Source organism: Pan paniscus, chromosome 4, assembly GCF_029289425.2.
Source record: "Pan paniscus chromosome 4, NHGRI_mPanPan1-v2.0_pri, whole genome shotgun sequence".
Lineage (NCBI taxonomy): Eukaryota > Metazoa > Chordata > Mammalia > Primates > Hominidae > Pan > Pan paniscus.
This window is the reverse complement of record NC_073253.2, coordinates 74,688,594-74,714,794: the sequence shown is the minus strand read 5'-3', so window position 1 is coordinate 74,714,794 and position 26,201 is coordinate 74,688,594. Positions and strand designations below refer to the sequence as shown.

Below are 26,201 nucleotides of genomic sequence, written 5' to 3'. Positions count from 1 at the left end.
GAATAATAAATAATGAAAGTTATCACTTATTGAGCATTTATGTGGGTATACCATACCCTGTTCTAAGCCCTTTACATAGATTTTCTTATTTAATCTTAAAAACAACCCTAAGAGGTATTGCCCTGGATGTTCAGGTGAGTCAGGAGGAGGAGAGGGCTTAGTAATTTGTTCAAGGTCTTACAGCTAGTAGGTCGTAGAGCTAGAATTTGAACTTATGCTTTTAGGTCCTATATTGTACATTAAAGTTTTAAACTTAGGCATGAATATATATGTTTAAGTAACTCTCAAATGTATTCACTTGAGCTCTTTTTATAAGGATTATTTTTCATTTGAAGTCACAAGAAATAGAAAAATTCAGCCATCTCAGCCTATTATAATATCATAGGGCATAACCTAATTCCTAGATGGTTAAGTGGCAAAATTGGGTGAATTATTGTTTGTTTAGAAGTGGCCCAGCCCATAGTTGCTTGTTGGGACAAAGAAACAGGAGAGAATGCCAAGCCTGTGCATTTGCTGCCTTATGAGGCTAAATAATGGTTCAGTTGTTGGAGGGGCAGTCAAAGCTAATATATGCTGTGTTTTACTTTTTCTGATCTAGAGGTGTTTCATCTAGATAGCAGTGACAGGTGAAATTAGATTAGATTAGAGTCAGAATTCCTGCCCCTCTGGCCTACAGTACTTAGGGAAGCCACACTGTTCAATAGTATTTTCCAATGTTACTTCTACTACCAAAAGCTTCTGAAATTACAATAGTTGTGAATTATTCTACTGTTAAGGCATATTCCTATTTTAAATAAGGTTAATTAATATATTAGGATATATTAATCATTGCTTACATGATATATAAAAATTAAATAGATATATTTTTGTGAGTTTTAAGAGACAGTCTATGCTCCTTGTTAATTGGGTTTGGGTTTTTTCCAAGTGGGTTTCCATAAATGATTAATCTTTTCATTTTATATTAAATCTTAGTAGCATTTGTTTTTGGAGTGTGATATTTTGTACTCTTTGTCCCAAAGTTGAGGGGTATCCTCTCATGCATTAATGACACTTTGTTGATTTGGTCTTTTGTCCTAATATTTTCAGAAGGATCATAGTTTATTTTAAGAAAACATAGAGATATAAAAAAATCCCATTGAATATTTATTTTTATGCAATAGTTCATAACGTATTGTGGTAACCTTACCATATTATGGAATCGTATAACTTTAGATCTGAAAAATAATCTTGGACATCATTTAATTCTTCTTTAGCAGATGAGGAAATCTAATCAGATGTGTTAAGAGCATTGTTTAGGATTATGCACCTAGGTAGTAGCAAGTTAGCAGGAGATTCTGGGCCTGCTGCCTTTTAGTTCTAGTCTTCTTTAAACCCGGAGTCTAAACCTTACACATTTTCTCATACTTAAACACTCAGAATCATTAGAAAATCTATTGCTTCTGATGTAAAGCAACAGATTTTGATATTTCCTGGCTAGCCTCACAGCGTTTTTCTTGATTAAAACTTGGCTTTCATTGACTAAAAATTAATATAGCAAGTCTAGTAGCAGAAGGCTATTGTGTAAATCGAAGCAAAAATTTTAAGAAATGGAGCTTCAAGAAAAGACTGATGCTCAATATTTTCACAATTAAAGAGGGTTATAATATAGCAATTAAGATTTAGTTTCAGATAGTAAATCTCAATTATGATAAAGCCTTCAAAGGATAAAATTGTGAAGACTGACAATCCTATTCTTTTACCAAAGGAAAGAAAACATCAGTGTCCCCTGCCAAAGATCACAGGACACATCTGTAGTTGAACAAAGTTAGATTTATAGATTTGTTGTAACAAGGGAGAACATGAACCATGAGGACTGCAGGGCATCTCAGTAAGAAGGTGCTAGAAATGACTTGGACTTGTGTTAGGTGTTTTTGAGGAGGGTTCCAGGAAGTGGTGCCTTGCTGTGAATGAAATCCTGTTCAGAAGCATTGGCAATTTGATGATTTGGGTATCTTAATAAATCTTATCTAGAAGGTGAGAAAAATGATCAAAGCAAAGCTATAATTAGAGAAGCAGCAATCATTCTTATTGGCCAGAATAGGGACATGCTTGGTTATTTTTGTGTTTTGGACAATATTCTTGTTTTGGTCTGAGCTCAGACATGTTTACAGAGGGATTTTATTTTTGTTTTGATCCATCAGTGTCGCAGAGTCTGATGTTGGTGTGCTGTGAAATTGGTTATGTTCAGCTGGAGAATGCCAAGGCGTAGCTGTGAGTACCTAGCCGGTTTCTAGGAACACCACAGCCTGATAGGGCCATGCCAGTTCCAAGCCTTCAGCAGGGTTTGTTTGTTTGTTTGTTTTTGTTTTTTATCTCAAATGAAAGTAAATTTTCTTGGCTTTTTAAATGTAGTTGATAGTGCAGGCTCGATCTTTCCTACTCGAGTAAAGGAGAAGTAAATGCCACTGAGCATAAAATGGTATGGGTCTGTAGTCCCTTACCTAAAAAATTCTAGAATCCAAAAATCTCTGAAAACTGCAACTTTGTACATTATTCATTTGGCAGCAAAACCTGACCAGAAATGCCATAAGGCTGTTTAGTCCTTATTTATTTCACTGGATGTGTCTATTTAAATATTTTGCTGTAGAAATAGACTGTGTTTAAGTACAGGTGCTTCCCCAGACCAGTGGGGGAGTTATAGCCTATCAGGCCTAAAGAGTGGACCTGTATATGAATGCCAGGAATGGCCAAATATTTGCTTTCTGAGTACTGAATTGTGTTTTAAACACGAATGTTTGTACTGTAATCATTAAGGATCTGTTATTTACAGTTTGTGTAATTAATATGACCTGTTTTCTTAAATTAGAACACAGTAATAATAACAATAAAAATAATCACTGAGCTTTTACTGTGGACCAGGCAGTATGCTAAGCATTTTACATATAAGATTTAATTCTCAAAACTACTCTTATAAGGTAGACCCCATCACTCTCTCATTTTTACAGATGAGAAACTATGGCTACATAGTTGCCCAAGGTGAAGCAGCTTGTAAGTGAGCCACAAGTCTAACAGAGAATCTTTCTCCAGAACCTGTGCTCTCCTTATCACCATGTGGAATGTGGATGGCTTTCTGTGCTTCCTCCAGCTGGCTAAGGGCCATTTTGATGGAAAGGCACATAGATCATTTCACCTGCTGTCCCAGCCTAACATTATCACAGAGGCCTGCATCAAAGATTTATTAGAAAAGGAAACTTTAGTGATGGGGACCAGGCATGTGGCTTGGAAGATTAGAGGCAGGGCTGAGAAGATTAGAGGCAGGGTTGAGTTGCTGCTAAATAATTTGAATCCCAGATGTAAGTAATTTTGGGTTTAGGCTGAAGATTGTCACTGGGCTCCCATGGTTTATTTACTTATCATATTCCTCCATTGTTCCTTGTTCTGGAGTCAACCTGCCTCTTTTTCCCCCTACAAAATTTCAATTGTTAGTGCAAATTAGTTTATAGAGGTGGGCGTCCTGAAATTAGTCATAGTATTCAGTGACATTTGTGGGAAGAAGAACATGACAAACCAAAGAGAAAAAAATAAGCTTTTTCTTGCCTTTTCTTTTTTCCTCACTGTTTCTCTCTCTCCCTATCACCTTTGTCCTCTCTCAATCTCTCTCTCTCTCTGGCTTCCTATATGTCTTCTTTTATTTTTTGAGACGGAGTCTTGCTCTGTCACCAGGCTGGAGTGCAGTGGCACAATCTCGACTCACTGCAACCTCCGCCTCCTGGGTTCAAGCAATTCCCCTGCCTCAGCATCCCGAGTAGCTGGGGCTACAGGCACATGCCACCATGCCCAGCTACTTTTTGTATTTTTAGTAGAGACAGGGTTTCATCATATTGGCTAGGCTGGTCTCGAACTCCTGACCTCGTGATCTGCCTGCCTCAGCCTCCCAAAGTGCTGAGATTACAGGCGTGAGCCACCGCATCCAGCCCTGTCTTCTTATTTTATATGTTTTAGTGTATCAGTCCTAGTGTATACACTTTTTCTTCAGCTTTTTCTTTCTTTGTCTGATTTCCTATATGTGTTCTTTTTTCTTTTTCTTTTAATTTTTTTCTCCAAGTTTCCCCTTTATTGCTTTTATCATTTGCGTATTCGTCACTCACTGTTCTAGTTTCTGCTGATGTGGCACATGGTAAATCTGAAGTGTCTTATGCATAAAAAGCTTCAGACAGATATTTTGATACTTACAGATTTTTTATAAACTACTCTGACAATGAAGTACATTAAGTGTTTACTATTGTTCTTTAAACTTTATACTATAAACACCTCTATTTTATCCATATCATAATTGCCTTATTAATATGCCATGCCATTTCAAAGGAAATGGGTAATGATTTTATTTTTCTGGTGACCTTTTTGTAGAAAATGGTTTGTTACAGACCGTTTGTCAGCCACACTGAAGATGAAGGAAACGGATTTAGTATTCCCCAGTTATTCCTGGGCTAGACTTTCAGCATTCAGTCAACGTGAACAACAGGCACAGTGCAAACCCCAGAGGGAGGCAGGAAGGGAAAGAGATTACCTGAAGGTAACATAGCAACAGCTCTTGAACAGAAAGCAATAAGCCAAAAATTGGGACAAGACCCTGATGGCGTAGGAATAGAAAGACACAGATACATCCATAGATGAGTAATGGTTCTATGTCCAGTGGCTCTTTAGAAAACTAAGGGAAGAATAGGGATAGGCTAGGGAGGAGAGAAGGGAAGAGGCAGACAGAAGAAAGCAACAGACAGAAGAGGTGAAAGACACAGCTAGAGCACCCTGGGTGGCACATTGAGGGTCATGGTGGCAACGAGAGCTTTGGGGTCTGTAAGGGAAGGAGAAAGCTGCAGTGACACAGGAGGAGGTGGCACACTTTTGCCCATTGGAGCAGAAGGAACCCTTTGGATTTCAGTTGCTTTAAAGACTACTGAGGTATGAAGCCGGAAGACACTTGCTGAATGACAGATGACATTTAGTATAAGATCAAGCCAATCTTCATTTTAGTAGCATCGAAAGGCATTATGATATTCAAATGGTGTCGCGTTAAAGTCGGAAAAATTCAGTGCCTAGGTTATGAAGCTCAAGCTTAACTTGTGCTGTAAGGTGTTCCAGGTGGTACAATAGATCTAGCTGAGTTATAGAGCTCAGGTATGCCATGAATTTCAAATTCTCCTGCTGGAAGCTTTAGGACATAATGTTCTCTAAGTATATTTTCTCAAGAGTTGCTTCAGTGTTTCACATTAAGACATAGCTTCGGAAGGACAGATATGACTGATAGGAAGGGCATCAAACCATCAACTCTGAAAGAATGTATCATGGGTTTAGAGTGAGATCATTCTGCCCTGAATAGTTTTAAAATGATGATAAAACTGGTCTGTTTGTGGAAAAGCTTACTAAAATCCACTAATAGGTGCCAGACTGTGGACTTTAAGAATAGATGCAATGTGTCTGTTCTCACATGAACTATAGCTGAACAGAAGGTTATGTGATTGGAAGCTTTCATTTTCCTAGGGCTTATAAAAGTTTCATTTCTTTACGTGTTGCTAAAGTGATCCATAGACAAAAGCATTGCTTCCCCTTGATGTTTTTTACCTTTTATTTTTTCTATTGCATATAAAAATTATGTAACCATAATTAATAGATTCTAATTCTAGACAGTTCAAGAGCTCACCCTGAGTACATAGAATCAGTGGGAACCATTGACATCTTTTTAACTACCTTTATTATTGTATTGACTCAACTTAAGGATTGAGGTATTACTCTGAGTATAAAGGGTTTTGAGAACAGATATTAAGAAAGTCTTAGAGAAAACTGTGGTCTGGTATCAGACATGCAAAAAGTATTATGATAGGGTGTAATCTTTGGAGTGAGGACTGCACAGTGGCTGTTATGGAGCAACTTAGCTCACCTTCCTACAACCACACAACCAAGCATCGCTTCTACAAATCATGAAGAAATGTTATTTCTTCACCGTCAATTAGCCACCTCATTATTAGTCAGACAGGTAAAATAGAACAATCTGGCAAAACTGAATTTGTGATACTGCAATGACATATAATATTTTAACTGATGTCAAAATATTATATTTAATATAATATGTTATATTATATGTTAACCTGATGGAAGCAGGTTGAATATCTGTGGAGGATTTTGAAGTAATTTGAGAGATGATAGCTTTGGCCTATGATAATATAATTTATTTTGTATATAATCCTTAAATATCATGTAAGTCTATATATTTTACTTTATAAGAAAAATACAAGTAACTCAAAACTAAGAACATTTTTTAAAAAAGCAAATCCTATTGAACACTTAAAAAATTGTTTTTCTCGGCTGGGCACAGTGGCTCATGCCTGTAATCCCAGCACTTTGGGAGGCCGAGTCAGGTGGATCATGAAGTCAAAAGATCGAGACCAACCTGGGCAACATGGTGAAACTCCCCTCTCTACTAAAAATACAAAAATTTGCTGGGTGTGGTGGCACACACCTGTAATCCCAGCTACTCGGGAGGCTGAGGCAGGAGAATCGCTTGAACCCAGGAGTCAGAGGTTGTAGATCAGGCCACTGCACTCAGAGGTTGTAGATTAGGCCACAGCCTAGGCGACACAGTGAAACTCCATCAAAAAATAAAATAAAATTCTGCACTTATCATTATGTGCCTACTATGTGGCAGGCATGGCACCCAGCAATTCTCAAACACTGCTGCAAAAGAGAGCTATTAATATTAAATAGCTCTCCGATATAAGATATAGATATGGTTATCTTTGTTCTAGACATGAGGCTGAAACTCAGGAAGATGAAGCAGCTTGCCCAATGTCACACAGCTAGTAAGGGGCAGAGCCAAGATTCCAGCACAGGTATCTCTGGCTCTAAAGTCAGTTTTCCCCTGGGCTATCTCTCAGTAATTGCATAGGACAATAACTGGGCCATAGTGTGCCCTCTGAACCATGAAGGAGAAGTTTGATTATGTTCAGGAGGTTTTATTTAAGAAGGTGCAAATGGCTTTAGTAAACTTTCCATTGTTTTGCAGGTTAAAATGAGGTATTTGTTTAAAAGAAGTTAGCTTTCATCTCACTTGGCCAAAATATGCTGTCATCATAGGTTGTGTGAGTAACTAAAGTATTAGAGTATGATTTTATAAAATATCTTTAAGGCTAGTTTTTAGATCTAATGTTATTTATAAATTTTTTGGTAGCATTTAAAAAAAAAATTTTATCCGTTGTCTTTTCCTTCAAAATTTTGTATTTCATCAATTATTGATTTATATTTATTTGGGAATCTTTATAAAATATCTACTGTTAAATGTCAACCTTTTCCTTTGGTTATTAAAAGATGTTTCTAGAAATACATTCATGGCATTTTGAGTTCCAGTTAAATTGTGTAGTTTTTAGTGTATGTATATTTAAAGAGATCATTAGCTCTATGCGCAACATTGTATTCATGGTTTTTATCTCAATGTTTTGAAACTCAGGTCCCAAGTCATTTGCAAAGGCATTTTCCAGTGGCTATCTACTTGGAGAAGTTCTACACAAGTTTGAACTTCAGGATGATTTTTCAGAATTTTTGGACAGCAGGTTAGTGAGATTATTCCTTTTTGTTGTTGTTGTTGTTTATTTGTTTTGAGACAAGGTCTTGTTCTGTTACTGAGACTGGAGTGCAGTAGCGTGATCATAGCTCACAGCAACCTCAAACTCCTGGGATAAAGCAATCCTCTTGCCTCGGCTTCCCAAATAGGTGGGACTACAGGTGCATGCCACCACGCCTGGCTAATTTTTGTATTTTTGGTGTAGACGGGGTTTTGCCCTGTTGCCCAGGCTGGTCTTGAACTCCTGGGCTCAAGAGATCCTTCTGCCTCAGCCTTCCAAAGTGTTGAGATTACATGTGTGCACCCCCGCTTCTGGACTACTCTTTACTTTTAAGAAAAGTTCATTTCTTTGGCATTTTCCAAAGTTAACTTCAAAGAATCGTGAATCATAAGATCCCTTCCAAACCTTGAACACCCAAGCAGACCATTGATATGGAAATTGTTCCTTTCTTGCACATACATTTTTTATTGTCTCAAGAGTACAAAGGAGAGATTGTTATATGGTTGCAGCAAGACCTCATCTCTAAATGGGACTTATTTACACCAGATTACTTTCTGTTTTGTTAATCGATTGTTCCTTTTTTTTTTTTTTTTTTTTTTTTGAGACTCGCTCTGTTGCCCAGGTTGGAGTGCAGTGGTGCGATCTCGGCTCACTGCAAGCTCCGCCTCCCGCATTCACGCCATTCTCCTGCCTCAGCCTCCCGAGTAGCTGGGACTACAGGCGCCTGCCACCAGCCCGGCTAATTTTTTTTCTATTTTTTTTAGTACAGACGAGGTTTCACCGTGTTAGCCAGGATGGTCTCGATCTCCTGACCTCGTGATCCACTCGTCTCGGCCTCCTAAAGTGCTGGGATTACAGGCGTGAGCCACCGCGCCCGGCCTGTTCCTTCTTTTAAGAGAAGAAGTGAAACAACATATAGTGCTTTGGGTGGACAATTAGTATTATTATTTGTGTTTTAAAAATATAAAATAGAACTTAACTACTAATAAAAAATTCATAATGGTTTTTGTTTTTAGTGGCTATATTGAAATATAATTTATGTACCACAATTCACCATTTTAAAGCACACAATTCAGTGCTTCTTAATATATTCACATATTTAGTATCTTCACAACCATCGCCACCATCTAAACACCCAGCATCTGGCACCTACTAATCTACTTTTCTGTCTCTATGGATTTGCCTATTCTACACATTTTGTATCAATGGAATCACACAATTTGTGACATTTTGTGACTGGCTTCTTCACTTAGGATAATGTTTGCAAGGTTCACCCATGTTAGCAAGTATCAGTATTTCTTCATTTCTATTTATTTTCTCAATAATTTCGATTATATGGATATACCATACCACATTTTGTTTATCTATTTATCAATTGATGGATACAATCCTCCGTTGGTATTCTTGGGGTATTGGTTCCTGGACCCTCTACAGATATCAAAACCCAATAGGGCAGTCATTAAACTTTAAAGTTCCAAAATCATCTCCTTTGACTCCATGTCTCACATCCAGGGCACAGTGATGCAAGAAATGAGCTCCCATGGCCTTGGACAGCTCCGTCCCTGTGGCTTTCAGGGTACAACCCCCCTCCTGGCTGCATTCACAGGCTGGTGTTGAGTGTATGTGGCTTTTCCAGGTGCATGGTGCAAGCTGTCGGTGGATCTACCATTCTGGCTTCTGGAGGACGGTTGCCCTCTTCTCATAGCTCCACTAGGTAGTTCCCCACTAGAGACTCTGTGTGAGGGTTCTGACCCCACATTTCCCTTCTGCACTGCCCTAGCAGAGGTTCTCCATGAGGGCTCCATGCCTGCAGCAAACTTCTTGAATGCTTTGCTGCTTAGAAATTTCTTCCACCACAGCCTGTAATCCCAGCACTTTGGGAGGCCGAGGCGGGTGGATCACAAGGTCAGGAGATCGAAATCATCCTGGCTAACACGGTGAAACCCCGTCTCTACTAAAAATACAAAAAATTAGCCGGGCATGGTGGCGGGCGTCTGTAGTCCCAGCTACTCGTGAGGCTGAGGCAGGAGAATGGCATGAACCCGGGAGGCGGAGCTTGCAGTGAGCCGAGATTGGGCCACTGCACTCCAGCCTGGGCAGCAGAGCGAGTCTCCGTCTCAAAAAAAAAAAAAAAAAAGAAAAGAAATTTCTTCCACCAGAAACCCTAAATCGTCTCTCTCTCAGGTTCAAAGTTCCACAGATCTCTAGGGCAGGCGTAAAATGCCACCAGTCTTTTTGCTAAAGCATAGCAAAATCACCTTTATTCCAGTTCCAAACAAGTTCCTCATCTCTGTGTGGCTATTAGAATATATAAGTAACACTTATAACTCAATAGTAAAAAGACAATCCAATTTAACAATAGGCAAAGGATCTGAATGGACATTTCACCAAAGAAGCTAACACATATCTAATAAGGAGATGAATAGATGCTCAACATCATTAGTGTATTATTCCATTTTCACACTGCTGATAAAGACATACCCAAGACTGGGCAATTTACAAAAGAAAGTTGTTTTGGACTTATAGTTCCACATGGATGGGGAGGCCTCACAATCATGGTGGAAGGCAAGGAGGAGCAAGCCACATCTTACATTGATGGTAGCAGGCAAAGAGAGAGGTTGTGCAGAGAAGCTCTTGTTTTTAAAACCATCAGACCTTGTGAGACCCATTCACTATCACGAGAACAGCATGGGAAAGACCTGCCCCCATTATTCAGTCATCTCCCAATGGGTTCCTCCCACAACATGTGGGAATTATGGGAGCTACAAGTTGAGATTTGGGTGGGGACACAGAGCCAAACCATATCAGTTAGTGATTAGGAAAATGCAAATCAAGATCACAAGACACCACTTCATACCCACTAGGATGGCTATAGGCAGAAAGATAGAAAATAACAAGTGATGATAAGGACATGGAGAAATCAAAACCCTCATACAATGTTAGTGTGAATTTAACTAATTCAGGCACTTAAAAAAACTGTTTAGGTGTGCCTCAAAAGGTAAACATAGACTCTCAAACCCAACAATTCCACTTCTAGATATATACCCAAGAGAAATGAAAACCTATCCATGTGATAACACAACGTTCATAGCAGATTATTCCTAATAGCCAAAAAGTAGAAACAACTCAGATATAGTTGGCCCTCTGTATCCATGATTTCCACATCCATGAATTCAAGCAATTGCAATTCAAAAATATTTGGGAAAAAAATTTCACAGAGTTCCAAAGAGCAAAACTGGTATTTGTCACAAACTGAGTACTACGTTGAATCCACAAGAATGAAGTAATATGCAGGCATTGTATTAGGTATTATAAGTAATCTAGAGATGATTGAAAATATATGAAAGGATGTATGTAGATTATATGCAAATACTATACTATCTTATGTGAAACCACCTCAGCCTGGACTTCATTGTCCGTATCACTGTCAGCATTTTGGTCAAAGCCATTCAATAAGTCTCTAGGAAGTTCCACACTTTTCCACATTTTCCTGTTTTCTTCTGAGCCCTCCAAACTGTTCCAACCTTTGCCTGTTACCCAGTTCCAAAGTCACTTCCACATTTTCGGGTATCTTTATAGTAGTACCCCACTCTGTCCGGTACCAATTTACTGTATTAGTCCATTTTCACACTGCTATAAATATATACCCGAGATTGGGCAATTTATAAAGGAAAGAGGTTTAATTGACTTATACTTCCACATTGCTGGGGAGGCCTCAGGAAACTTACAATCATGGCAGAAGAGGAAGCAAACACATCCTTTTTCAGAAGGCAGCAGGAGAGAGAAGAGTGAGTAGCAAAGTGGGAAGGGCCCCGCATAAAACCATCATATCTAATGAGAACTCACTCACTATCACAAGACCAACATGGGGGAAGCTGTCTCCATGATCCAATCACCTCCCACCAGGTATCTCCCTAGACATGTAGGAATTATGGGGATTGCAGTTCAAGATGAGATTTGGGTGGGGACACAAAGCTTAACCATATCAGCTACTTTATTATTTCTGTTCTTATTGTCATTTCTGGCCTTCTGCTTATTTTGGGTTTAGTTTTCTTTTTGTAGTTTCTTGTTATGGATAGTTAACTTTTTTATTTGAGATTTTCTTTTTTAACATTTGCATTGATGGCTATAAATTTCCCTCTAAGCACTGATTCAGCTGTATAACATAAGTTTTGGTATGTCATTTTGCATCTTTATTTATCGCAAATAATATTCTAATTTCCCTTGTGGTTTCTTCTTTGATTCGTTATTATTTAGGAGTATGTTATTTAATTTCCACATACTTTTGAATTTTCCAAATTTACTGTATTCTTTATTTCTAATTTAATTACATTGTCATTGGACAGCACAGTTATTTCAATCTCTTTAAACTTAATGAAATTTTTTTTGGTGGGAAGTTTTCTGGTAAAACCTATAAAACCTGCTAGACAAATTCTAAAGGAGCTGCAACACTTATTGAAGCTGTTTTTAAAAATGGTCTAACGTATATTCTCTTTTTGAAAATGTTTCATATGCACTTGAAGATAATGTATATTCTATTATTGTTCATTAAAGTGTTTATAGATATCTGTGAGGTCCAGTTGGTTTATAGTGTTATCCAGGTCTTACATTTCCTTACTGATCTTCTGCATAGTTGCTGTATCCATTATTGAAAGTTGGAACCAAAGTCTCAAATTATTCTTGTTGAGTTGTCTATTTCTCCCTCTAATTCTTTCAGTTTTTGCTCCATGTATTTTGTGGCTCCATTGTTAGATGCATATATGTTTATAATTGTTATGTCTTCTTGAGGGATTGACCTTTTTAACAATATAAAATATTCTTATCAAGTAATACTTTTTTTTCTTAAAGTCAATTTTGCCTGATACTATAGTCACTCTAGTCCTGTTTTGGTTATTATTTGCTTGATATATGTTTTTTTATCCTTTTACTTTCAATAAATTTGTGTCTTTGAATCTAAAGTGTATTTTCTTGTAGAAAGCATATGATTGGATTGTATATTCTGTCAATTCCCTCTTTGTAATTGTAGTTATTTAATCCATTTATTTACAATATAATTATGGAGGAGGATTTAAGTGTGTGATTTAGGTATTTGTTGTGTATATGTCTTATGTCTTTTTTACTGCTCTACTACTGCGTTCTTTTGTGTTAGATATTTTCTAATACCATTTTAATTCCCTTATTGTTTCTTTTACTGTATTTTTTGAGTCATTTTCTTACTTTTCTTAGTTTTTGAGTCAGTTTCTTAGTTTTCATAAAGATTACAATTAATATTTTAATTTAAATCAAACTATTCAGATTAATACTACTTTAATTTAATTAGTAAAGAAAAAAATTTGCTCCAGTGTAGCTCAGTTGTCTCCTCCTTTTTTGTGCTATTGTTGTCCTACCAATTACATCTTAAGCCCATCAAGTCAGTTTTATAATTATTGCTATATGCACTTAACTTTTAAATCAGATAAGGAGAAGAAAATAGTTACGAACAAAAATATATTTAAACTATTTTTTATGTTACTCTATGTAGTTACTTCTACTGATGTGCTTTAAAATTTATTCATGTGATTTGAGTTACTGTATATTGTCCTTTCATTTAGGACTTAAAGATTCCCTTTAGTATTTCTTATAGGGCAGCTATGTTAACAATGAGTTATCTTAGTTTTTGTTTATCCTTCAGTTTTGATACATATTTTACCAGTCATAGAATTCTTGATTTGCAGTTTTTCTTTTTCAGCACTGTGACCATGTCTTCCAGCTGTCTTCTGGCCTCCCTAATTTCTGACAAGAAGTCAGCTGTTTATTTTATAGAGAAGCTCTTGTATTTGATGTCTTCTTTTTCTCTTGATGCTTTTAAGATTCTCTCTGTCTTTGTCTTTCAACAACTTGACTATAATATGTCTAGGTGTAGATATCTTTGTGACTAACCTACTGCAGTTCATTGAGCTTCTTGGATGTGTGGATCCATATCTTTCATCACATTTGTGAAGTTTTGGCCACTGTTTCTCCAAAGATTCTTTTTGTCCCCTTTCTTTCTCTCTCCCGTATCATTCTCCAATTATGTGTATATTGGTATGCCTGGTGAAGTCCTGTAGGTCTCTGAGGCTTTGTTCATTGTTAAATAAACTTTTTATTATAGAACAGTTTTAGATTTACAGAAAAATCATTGACATAATACAGAGATTTCCTATATTGTACATATCTATTCGTACCTATTGCTAGCATCTTACATTGGTGTGGTACATTTGTTACAATTAATGAGCCAATATTTGTATATTATTATCAAATAAAATCTATATGCCATTTAGGTTTTTTTTTTATTTTTTACTTAATGTCTTTCTTGTTCCGAGATCACATCAAGCATATCATATTGTATCTCCTTAGGCTCTTCTTGAATGTGATAGTTTCTCACACAGACTTTTCTTATTTTCGATGATCTTGACAGTTTTGAAGAATACTAGTGAAGTGATTTTCCCTCAGGTGGAATTTCTCTGATGTTTTTCTCATGATTAGAGTGGATGTATGTGTTTTGAGGTTCTGGTCATTTTTCTTCATGCTTTTTTTTTCCTCCTCTGAATAGTTTTAGTTGACCTGTCTTTGGGTTCTTAGATCTGAGATTCTTTCCTCTGCCAACTCTAGTTTGCTGTTGAACTCTTATTGTGAATGTTTTTATTTCAGTTGTACTTTTCAACTTCAGAATTTCACTGTGTTCCTATTTTTATAACTTCTATTTCTGTATTGATACTCTCTTATTGTTGAAATGGTATTCTCATACTTTATTTTAACTTTAACCATTTTCCCATTTACCCTGAGAACACTCGCTGGTAGTGCTTGCAGCTATAGCATTTACCCTGAGATAACTTTACCATGAAATATCTTGCTTTTATTATTGTTTTTGCATTGCTCTAGTATATTGACTTTGGAAACAAAAGACATCATTCTATTTACAGGATTCAGTTTTTAGCAGTGATATTTCCATTTACAAAATGTAGTAATTCTCAATCACCAAAAATGTCAAATCCTAGAAAACATAGCATTCCTATGTATAATGTTAACACTGTTTTCCAACAGTTGTTGGCCAAAGATTTATTTGGTGAATCCAATTTTTCCAAAATACATGATTCTGATGATTCAGATGATTCTGGTGTTTGCTCTGTTTAGAAATAACTCCAAGAACAGTCTTTATATTTTATTTTCACATTGAAAATTCGTCAGATTTGCTTCAGCCTCATAGAGTGTTTATGTAAAATTAAATAAGCACTGGCAGTGTGCTGCACTTTTTTTTTCTAAACAGGAATAGGGTTTATAAACATAGTTTCTTTTCCTTTCTTTAACATATTTATAATAGGCCATTGAAGGTCTTTGTCCAAGACTTCCCCACGGAATTTCTATTCACTTTTTTTTCCTTGTGTATAGGTCATACTTTCTTGTTTCTTTGGGTGTCTCATAATTTTTGAAAACTGGACATTTAAAATAATATAATGTGTCAATTCAGATTATTACATATTCCCAGGGTTTGTTGTTGTTGCTGCTGCTTCTGCTTTTTTTGTTTGTTTGTTTGTTTAGTAGCTCTCCTGGACTAATTCTGTAAAGTCTATGTTCCCTCTTGTATACTGCAACTGAAGTCTCTAGTTGATTAGCTTAGTGGTCAGCAATTGAACAGAGATATCTTTCAACACTTTGGACCAATACATTTTCCTTTGCTAAGAAACTCTATGAGTGGATTATGGGATGTTTTCAATGCTCTGGCAGTTTACAATTTTCCCTTAGCCTTTACTTCCTGCTTGTGCAACATCTCAAAGTCAGCCAAAGGTGAGAGATTTGGACCTCCTCATGTCTTTCCTAGGCATCCATACATTCCTACACATGCATATGGCCTCAGAGTCCCTAACAGACATCTCATTCTTAGGTCTTCCTTTTAAGTTTTTGGCCAGGCTCTTCTTTGCTCCAGCTGGTTTTACTGTCTCAAGTAACTGTGATTATAAATAATTGCTATGATTGTTTTTTCCTAACACCCTTGGGATAGGACTTTTTTCAGTGAGTAAGCTCTATCAGGTCAAATAATGACAAGGCCTGAAAATGGGGATTTTCACAACACTACTGGGTAGTCAAATAGCAATACTCTGGGCTGGGTGTGGTGGCTAATGCCTGTAATCCCAACACTTTGGGAGGCCAAGATGGGTGGATCACCTGAGGTCAAGAGTTTGAGATGAGCCTGGCCAACATGGTGAAACCCCATCTCTGCTAAAAATACAAAAAATTAGCTGGGCATGGTGGTGGGCACCTGTATTCCCAGCTACTCAGGAGGCTGAGGCAGGAGAATCGCTTGAACCTGGGAGATGGAGGTTGCAATGAGCTAAGATTGCGCCGTTGCACTCCAGCCTGGGTGACAGAGTGAGACTCTGTCTCAAAAAAAAAAAAAAAAAAAAAGAAAAAGAAAAAGAAAAAAGAAAAGAAAAGAAAAGCAAAACTCTGAAGACAGGACTTTGGAGGCGCTTCAAATCTGTTTGTCTGCTTTGATGACTGCTAAACTGCTGGTTTTTATAGCTGCCATGGTTGTAAGTCTGCTGCTGGTTTTCATAGCCACCGTGGAGCTAGGGAGTGAGGTATGGACATGGAGAAAACTAAAATGACAAAAAGCTCTCTTTTCCTACCACTATTAAGCAGCTTTTCTTAAATAAATGCTCCTTGAGTTGTTACAAGCCTTTAGCTAATTTCCAGAGTTATGAAAAGGTTGATTTTTACAATTTTTATGAGTGTTATTGTTGCCTTTAAGGAGGAACCGATTTTTGGAGGTTCTCACTCTGCCATTTACGAAGATCTACTTCAAATCCATAATATTTTAACCTGATACTTCCTGCTTAAGTACTTCTTATTTTTGTTTGTCTGAAATGATAGGCCTTTATGAAGCTGCACCTGTGTTATAAGACTTCTGAGCAAAAGAACCTCTGATATTTCCATGCTAGAGGTGAATTATTCTTTCATAATCCAGATTATCCTAGTTGTACATATAGCAACTGTATGACACAAAAGAAGCCATGGATTAGAACTACACTGTCATACCAAATAAACCCTTTTTTGCTAATCCCATCTAATTTCTTGAGCTTCTGGTGTACAGGGTAACATCCTAACCCATACCTACATCTCATATCACACATCTCTTCCTCAAGTACATGGCATATAAATTCGTTGTTAGCCCCAGCTGCCCCCTCTGCCTGACCTCTCAGCCCTTCGCTCCCTCTGTACCTAGCCTTGCTGCCACCATTAGAAGCTGGATTACCCTCCAAGGTATAAGAATGCCAGGGTAGGTAGGTCAGTGTCCATGCCCTCGTTTTCTTTTTTGTGATTTCTCAGGAGTTCTTATACATATAGATTGATGTGTTATGACTTGCACGTAACCAGATGTCCAATCCTTTTGTTGTTGTTGCTGTCTATCCCTTTATGAAAGTTAGAAACTCAGCCTACACATTTAATTTTTATAACACTGATCACTTTGTTGTCAGTTTCTTTATCTGTGTTTCACATTGCACAGAACACCATGAGGTTAGGGGTATTAGGTTATTTTTCTTTATATCTCTAGGGCTTAACATAGGCCTGGTGCATATTTAGCTTTCAGTCAATGTTTTTTAAATTAATGAATGCCTACATTTCCTAGTAAATTCTACAGATAAAGACCTTGTTTAGACTTCCCAACATGAAGCTAAAACTCTACACTCATATCTCTAGGTATGATATCCCCATCAGCTTAAGAAATTCAAGTGTTCCAGTCTCTCTGTTGCTCTCAAGGTCATGGCTTATAAGGTGCTTCTCGGTGTGACCCTCATTTACCTTTCCAGACACATTTCCCATCAACGGAGAATCCTAACCAAAGCTTCTGTGGTCCACATACACATCGTATGTTTTTGTTATGCCTTGCACCTTTGCAAATTAATGTTATTTTTTCACTTCTACCATGAGAAACTTGTATTTATTCTGAAATGCCAGCTAAAAATCTACTCCTTCTCTAAACTCTTCTTTTACTTTCTTAGTAGATTTAGTCTCCCTTTTCTCTTTGTTCTAATAAAACTTTGGACATCCCTTTCCTTATTACATTATCATTATGAAGTTATAATTATTTATTTATGTATCAGTTCTTATCAGAGTGCCTGCCACATGAAGGAGCCCAAACAACGTTTAATGAATGATAAATGAATGTTTACTCCTCAACTAGATTGTGAAGATCCTGAAAGTTGCAGCGTGTGTTTATTCTTTGTGCTCCAAGCATTGTCCTGGCCCATAGTAGGCTCATAATATTGTTTCCAATGAATAAATGAGGGATATCAGGGAGTGTATCTGCTTAACCATGGAAAAGTTAAAGGACTATCCTGACCAGATCGCAGATGAGTGTTTCAGGTGTACCAAAGTGGCTCTTATTGGCAGGACCACAGAGGGCCTTTTGTGAAATGGAAAAAGGGTCCCCATCTGGCTGGAGATGACTGTAAAAATGCAGGCCTTCGTGAACACAAAGGCCTTTTTACAAGGAAAAAGGAGCCCCATTTTGGATGAAGCAGTCTCATGCCAGGGACAAGGCTTAACAATCTGAACAGAGGGTAGATTTCATACTCTTGTTCCACCTTTGGACAGGTGTGTGTCCTTTGTAACAGCCCTGCTTGTCATATACTACAAAGGACTAACTTTCTCTCTTACCACGAGTCATTGCATTCCCTAATGTGGCAAGAGGGTCCTACTTGTATTGAGAACCAAATATCATCCATCTTCAATTCTTGGAACAGCCCATTTTTTCCCCAGGGCACATGGTCTTTTAAATAAGACAAGGATCAGTAAATTTTATGGGCATAACCTTTGTAATGGTATATTTGGTGGGGAAAATAATCCCTTTTTTGTCATAGCCTAATTTTTAGGCAACTGGTGCCAGGGCTCATGATTTGGGGATCTTATCTAACACTTTTAGTTTCTTTAGTTTAAAATGTAAACTGGAAATATATTTTGTAAATAACTTAAAGTTATTCATCTTGGAAATAATTTAATTCTAAGAATCCTCATCTAACTCTGAAAGAATTCCCTGATTTTGAATATTTTTATTCCTTCACAAATAGTGAAAATTGAGAAGATTTGTTTTTTTTTTTTTAAAGTAAATAGTCAAGACAATTTCTCGGAGGGCAGCTACTACTTACCTGTAAGAAGAGGTATTCCCTCACCAGATGGCAGGAAGGGAAGGAGATAAATAGTCTCTTAGCAAGCAAGGACTGCTGGTAGAGAGGTCCCTCAGAGGTCATCATTTACCTCATATGCTCTGTCTCCAGAGCAAAGATGTCCCAGTGGTTTTTCTGTGTTCAAAAAACAACTGTTGATTATCCTATCATTCTGATTCTACCCATGCTTTAACAAGAGTAGGCTTCCACCAATTTACACACAAGTTCTGTTCCCCAAATTTGATTGATTAGAAATAAGCTTCCAAAGAGAAGTATTGTTAGACCTGTGTACTTTGGCCAGTTCATAAAATACATTTAAACCCTAGTAGGTAACTGAAGTATAACATTAACAGGCTTATTAACTGCATTCTGGGAGCCACATGATACAATTGAGAGAAAGAGAAAACGGTTCTCTCTTTTTCTTGAGTGCAGGGCTAAGCTTTGACAAAATTTGGAAATGGGTAATGTTTGCTTTTGGACTCTCCCTCCTGAATTAACATGCCCCTAAAATCTGTAGCCCAAGGTTATAACCCAGACCAAAGCTCTGATAGATGGCTCTCAGTTCACATCTTTCCAATTATGTGTAGTGAGCAAAGCACACAGGACTCCTAAAATGGGAAGGGCATGAAAGGACGACTGTGATGGAAGATCAAAAGGGGTGATAGATGCCTTTCTAGAGAATGGAAGCACATGTCATTGATTTGACTATCTTCTTTCACAGTCATATTCCTCAAAACATGGTCTGCTTTACCTGAGTCATTTTAGACAAATGTTGTATCTCCAACTGTACGGTGATTTGTGGAGAAACAGATTGCAAAACTGGACCTGAGAAGATCTTTAAAAAAGTATATTTAGTCTCATGCTGAGAAGGTTTTCTTGTAGCATGCATTATCTCTTCTTGTCTCCTCCAAGGCCTTTTTCTCTTTTATTAATTTAAAATATTTTATTTGAAGTTTGATTGATGCCGCATAATACACTAAATATATCTTGCTAAATATTTCTGTTAAAAGAGTTATTAGTACACAGAGGAAACAGGACAGTAAGTTACACCACATGATCAGAACATGAATTCAAGATATTGCATCACTATTTTTGTTGACATTGGCCATCTCATGGTGCTGGCTCCTCATTTATATTTAGAAATCACTCTTATATTTCCTGAGCGCCACATCTTTTTGGAAGATGGGTGCTTTTAGGTTAGACTGTAAGAGGCTCAAAAACATGCTATATGATGTTATACACGCTTTGTCTGTATGTATAAATGTATGTTTCCTTTTCTGTAAAAAAGTTCCATAGCTGTCAGATTTTCAAAGGTATCTGTGATTCAAAAACAAAAGATTTAGAGCCACTACCTGAATGCAATCTCTTGAGAAATAGTATACTAGGAACAGTATATCAAGTTTAGGTGTTATGACTTCTGTATTTACTTCTGAAAAAATCCTATTGTCAATTTAGAGCAGAAAAATTTTAGTGTAGCCATTTAAAAGAAATGAATGCATAGAGTTCAGGTAGACATGGTCAATAAAAAATCTCAATGTATTTACATTAGAGTGGTTTTAGAGAGGAATGATACAGCTAAAAGAACATGAAATAATTCAAAATATTGGATAATGATAATATGTCTGATATTTGTTGTTTGTCTTTAATTTAATGCTAATGTCTAATTATGTAAAATATTTTACTGTCCAGGGTTTCAAGTGCCAAACTTAATAATTTTTCTCGCTTGGAGCCAACACTTCACCTTCTGGGTGTGCAGTTTGATCAGAATGTGGCCCATGGCATCATCACAGAAAAGCCTGGGGTGGCAACAAAGCTGTTATATCAATTGTACATTGCTCTTCAGAAAAAGAAGAAAAGTGGACTGACTGGAGTGGAGATGCAAACCATGCAACGTCTGACAAATTTAAGACTTCAAAACATGAAAAGTGATACTTTTCAAGAGGTAGGTACATAAAAAAGCATAATAAGCATGTCACAGTGTAAAATTTGATAAAGAGAAATGACAATGATATTGAATTCTCAAAGAAGCCTCATTAGACATATATATCCTTTATGTATGTTACTGGCCATACTTGGGTTTTATTTTATATTAATAATTTGAATTTATTTAGCCATTTTTGATGTCTCTCTCTATCCTATCCATATTGCCAATAGCTTATCAAACTCTTTTCCTAATTTCCAGTACTTTTTGTTGTTGTTGTTTTAGAGAGACAGGGCCTTGCTCTTTTGCCCATGCTGGTCTCGAACTCCTGAGCTCAAGCAGTCCTCTGCCTGAGCATCCCAAGTAGCTGGGACTACAGGCCTAATACTTTTGGTGCCTGCCCCTCTCTTCCTGTTTCTACCCCATCATATCTGCTCAGATCTTCTTATCAACTACTGCAGCAACCTGCTAAAATGTCTCTCAATCTTCTGGATAAGTCAATCAACTGCTAAATGAATCTTCCCTAAATTTTACTTTTATTGAGTTCTTCCACTCAGAAACCTATTTTTACTTCTTTCTAGTCCTCAGCATGGTATTTCTTTCTTCTATGTTAATTGACAGTCTGTCCTTAAATATGACTGTCTATTCCTGCTCTTCCTTCCCTCAAACCCAAACTCATCCTTCTCATCTCTCCTCTTCCCCAAACTGTTCTTCATCTACCGTGCAGCCCAGTACACATGGTTTCTTCCTTTGGAACTCTAGAGCATAAGTAATTCTCACTCTCTTGGTTTTACCGTCCTGATACTGATATTGGCTAACTAGTCATTATTTATTTGTCATATGACCTTACCAGATTTTTAGTACATCAGATTTGATGAATATATCTAGTACAATGCTTCAAATGTTGTAAGTACTCATTAAATGTGTTATTGACTAATTGATATGACTTTTTAGTTGACAATTCTCTCCAGTTTTTATGCAATTCCTTCTGGTAAATGAAGTGCATTAACTTTTACAGGCCTCTGGAATAATCATGAGTGCTGCACTGATGCAAAATAGTGAATATCAATGGATAGAATTATATTTTTAAATTTAAATTTTGAAGCAGCAATGACGTAATAGATATGAGGGCTATCTCCATGTTTATATTTGTCCATTCTTCATGGATATCATTGTAAGTCTGGTAGCAGAATGGACTCAGCACTCCTTGAGAGCTAGAAATTAGATTAGTCTTAATATGAATAATTTAATATTGCATTCGGCCTCATTCACTTGCAAGCTGGTTAACATTGAGCCAGCCTCTAAACAACTCTCAGCTTCAATTTCCCCAACTGTAAAAACAGGGATGCTTATTTCTACCTGCCTCAGTGTTCAGAATTGGACGTTTTTGTAGCTTCAAGAAAAAGAGTGGACTAACTGGAGTGGAGTTTATATATAATAAAATGTAAAGCAGTCAACAGTGGCAAGTGCTATAAGAGCTGTGTAGATGAAGACAAACAAGTGCCTATTAGCTCATTTAATGTTGGTCATGGGTGAACTTCAAGCATCAATAATTCATTCACTGAACAAATATTTATTGGGCTCCTACTTTTTGTCAAGCACTTGCACAACAAATACACAGGAAAAGCCCCAACCCTCTTAGAGCTTACATATTGGGGAGAGAAAAATGTTTCATTAGAGTGATATGGATTGCAGTGAGTTGAGAAGGACTTTGGAGATGAGGAAGAGGGTAACATAGATTATTCTTTCAAGAAATGTGGAGGTAAAGAAGAGAACAGTAGGAGAGAAAAGCTCAAGTGAAGTATGAGATTGCTTGTTTTATGGACCTAGAGACTGGGGCCACTTATCAGTTGAGAAAAAGAGTCAGTGGCAGGAGAGATGAAAATGGTACAAGGACAAGATGGAAAGAGGCCCTCTGGGGACGGAAAGAGGAATATGCAATCAATGGTTCATGTGGAAGAGGTGATATCATAGGAAAGAAGTAGAGATGCCATCTTCTTTGATACTGGATGAGAAGAGGTGCAGGTAATATTAATAATGGTTGAAATTTATTAAACGGCATGCCTAGTGATGTGCCAAGCCCTGTTTCAGGTGCCTTATGAATATTATCTCACTTGGTCTTCACAACAGCCATAAAATATAGGTACTTTCATTATTCCCATTTTACAGATGATGAAACTAAGGCACAGATGGATTAGGTAACTCGCCCAATTTTAAGCAGCTAGTAAGTGGTAAAGCTGAAACACAAACCTAGGAAGTTTTAATGTTTCTTCACTTTTTACTAAGGAGTGGCTAAGCAATGGGAAGAATCTAGCTTCTTATATTATCTCTTATATGTTAAAATTGGTTTAATGAAATTATTTTTGCAAAAAAAAATAAATAAATAAAATTTATTTCCAAGAATGTAAATACCATTTATTGAAAATTTAACTCAGTGTAAAAAGTTTAACTATAAAAGTATATATGAGGCTATTTTGTAAGAAGAACCACAAAGGATAATGTTTTTATAATTGTGCTTACATCAATTAAGAATATGAGTAATTGGAATGGGGTTTGAATTTAGCTTAACTATCAACAATAGTAATTTAAATAATTTCATTTTGAAGACAAATTTTATTTGTGCTTATAATGAAAATGTACTCTTTATTCTCTAATAAAATCTTTTGAAATGCTTTTTTCATTTAGAGACTTAGACACATGATACCACGTCAAACTGATTTCAATCTGATGCGGATTACATACAGGTTTCAAGAAAAATATAAACACATGAAAGAAGATCTTGCCCATTTGCATTTTGAGAAACTTGAAAGATTTCAAAAACTCAAGGAAGAGCAAAGATGTTTTGATATCGAAAAGGTTCTATAGAACTATTTTTTCAGAAATTCATTAGTGCATAGTATACAGTTTGTGATTTATGCGTATAGTACACATTGCATAAGTAGTAGTGGAGCACAAGTTGCACTTCCCTGATGCATGACTTTGTCCTGCCCTACTCTCACCCTTTCTCTCTCTCCCCTGCTCCTTTTCTCCATCCTGACTCTTGCTGACTCTCACCTCTACTTGTGGCTGAGAACAAGAACTGCCATCTTCTGGAGTGGCAAGACAACCGCATTACCTTCACTGGTAGAAATCAATGTTTCAGCTGCTTTAGTGATGGAGGGTTGCTATTAGCTACCCCATTGGTCAAAGGCACATGACCATTGTCACCACTGAGGGAGATAGATCAGACAATGTCCTCTCGCTTTCTCCTCTTTTGCAACCTTCGGTCCTGCCCCATTTGTCTGTTCTTGGAGATGTGAGGTAATTCTTTGCTTGCTTACCTTTTCAATCACCTTGAACAACTCTCAACTTCTTTCTGGCCCTTGCTTCTTGCTTTGACTAACTCTCTGCTCCTTCTCAGATTTCTTTAAAACTCTTTAATGATCTTCTGTGCCTTTGTGGGTGAGAGAATAATGGTACATGAAATCATTAAAGATTTTTAAGAGTATTTCAGGTGACTGGGTATATGGAATGTGTAAACTACAGGCAAAAGAATTATGTAGTTCTTCCCATTGCACTGTAAAATCACTTTTTAAATTCATGGATTTATTTGGAATGATAAGAAATTATATTCTGAATGTAGTCAGCTCTTTGTAGGGAAGAATGGAAAGATGACAGACAAACTGGAAGATCACTTGCAAGCTGGTTAACATTGAGCCAGCCTCTAAATAACTCTCAGCTTCAATTTCCCCAACTGTAAAAACGGGGATGCTTACTTCTACCTGCCTCAGAGTTCAGAATTGAACGTTTTTGTAGCTTCAAGAAGAGTGGACTAACTGGAGTGGAGTTTATATATAATAAAATGTAAAGCAGTCATGTAATTATATGACTTGCCAGAGGGTAAATAAAGGATTATATTCCCTTATGGTGTTACATGATAAAGAGAGAAAGCACTCTTAAAGTAGTGTTTAAGTTGAGACCAATTGCTGTGACTCTAATTTATGTGGAACCAGCCTGTCTATTAGTGCCAAGCCTAATGCAGACAGTCTCCAAGAATGTTGAGAAAAAGGAAATATGATACCATTAAATATTCTGAAATAAATTATGTTCAGAATGATCATAGGGAACAAATAAGGCAAAAGGAAGACTCTGTGTCTTCCTGGTCTTCTTAAGAAAAAAAGATAAACATATTGCAATTAAATAAATATTCATATTTTGGAAAATGAAATGAAGAAAATTGTCTATAATGTATGCCTTTTTAAGGGTAAATTGAAATTTTTTATCTTTGGACATGGGAGCTAATGATCATATTAGTTCTAATATAATGTATTAGTAGTAAAGTCATGATTAGTTTCACATATTACCTCTTAAATCATTTACTTTTAAAATACTTTATCTGATTTTTCAGTCACTTTTTCTTTTCAAATACATTCTCCTGCTTATAGTCTTCTTAAAATAACTACTGCCTACATACAGAAGAGATGATCCAATAATTGTATCATATAATTTATTGTTAATTCAATTTTGAGGTTGCCCCTGAACTCATTGTTTAAGTGTGACTGGGTTTTGGGGAAGTTTGTGATTTTTACTGGGTTTCCCAGGAGCCCTCCTAGAAACTGTCTCCTAGATAGAATTTTCTCATTGAACCATCTTCAGAGATAGAATTTTTTTCTTCCCATGCTTGGTAAGGTCATGACAGTAGGATTGGGAAAGAATTATACACTTATTTATATTTGGGACATCTTTATTGTCCTTTTAGTATCAGCACACAGAATTAAAATACAGACATTTAATAGATATGATTTGCAGATTCCAGAATTGTGTTTTAATATCATGCTTTTCACAGTAAGTCATATTAACACCTCCTTCTTAATATTACACAGTTGTGACACCTAGTCTCTTGGCTAATTGCTGGGTTCTGAAATTTTCAATAGATAAATTTTATATATTTGTACCTATGAGTGTATTATATTGCCTATTCTGTTATTCTGAATCACTAAACTAATGTATATGGGATATTCAGCAATACTTAAACAGAAGACGACAAAATGAAATAATGGCCAAAATCCAAGCAGCTATTATACAGATTCCTAAACCTGCATCAAATCGTACTTTGAAAGCACTCGAGGCCCGAAAAATGATGAAAAAGAAAAAAGAGGCAGAAGTAAGTGATAATCCTTTAATATTGTGCTGTGTTTATCTTAACTAAATAATAGTCTGTCTCTGGAACATATAGAGAGACTTTCCAAAACTTCACATTTGCTTTCCAAATTATCTCTGACCTTGTCCTTTCTCATTCAGAATTCTTCCACTATATGCATATTCAACTTATTTTATATTGTTATTTGTTCAGAACGGAGCATGTAGCTTTAGGCCAGCAATGGCAAACTCCTATTAAATGGCAGTCTGGACTCCTGTGTTGAAAAAGATTCTGTGGTCAATAACAAAGGAGGTCAGAATGGGTGCTGTTGTAATAGGTCATGTCTTATCCATTGTGTTGCTATAAAAGAATACCTGAGGCTGGGT

General features: G+C 36.7%; 1 protein-coding gene and 1 non-coding gene across 2 annotated transcripts in view; one reads left to right on the top strand and one right to left on the bottom strand.

Moving 5' to 3' along the window:
* SPEF2 (sperm flagellar 2) overlaps positions 1-26,201 on the top strand; it is a 197,891-nt gene that overhangs the window by 3,456 nt on the left and 168,234 nt on the right. The window contains exons 2-5 of the mRNA XM_034960179.4: positions 7,478-7,580; positions 20,465-20,717; positions 23,382-23,552; positions 25,699-25,839. Of these exons, the coding sequence (XP_034816070.1) occupies positions 7,478-7,580; positions 20,465-20,717; positions 23,382-23,552; positions 25,699-25,839 (668 nt within the window). The remainder of the gene's footprint in view (positions 1-7,477; positions 7,581-20,464; positions 20,718-23,381; positions 23,553-25,698; positions 25,840-26,201) is intronic.
* Positions 11,985-12,046, bottom strand: LOC112439942 (U7 small nuclear RNA). The gene has a single exon (XR_003028162.1). It is a non-coding gene; the product is annotated as a U7 small nuclear RNA (small nuclear RNA).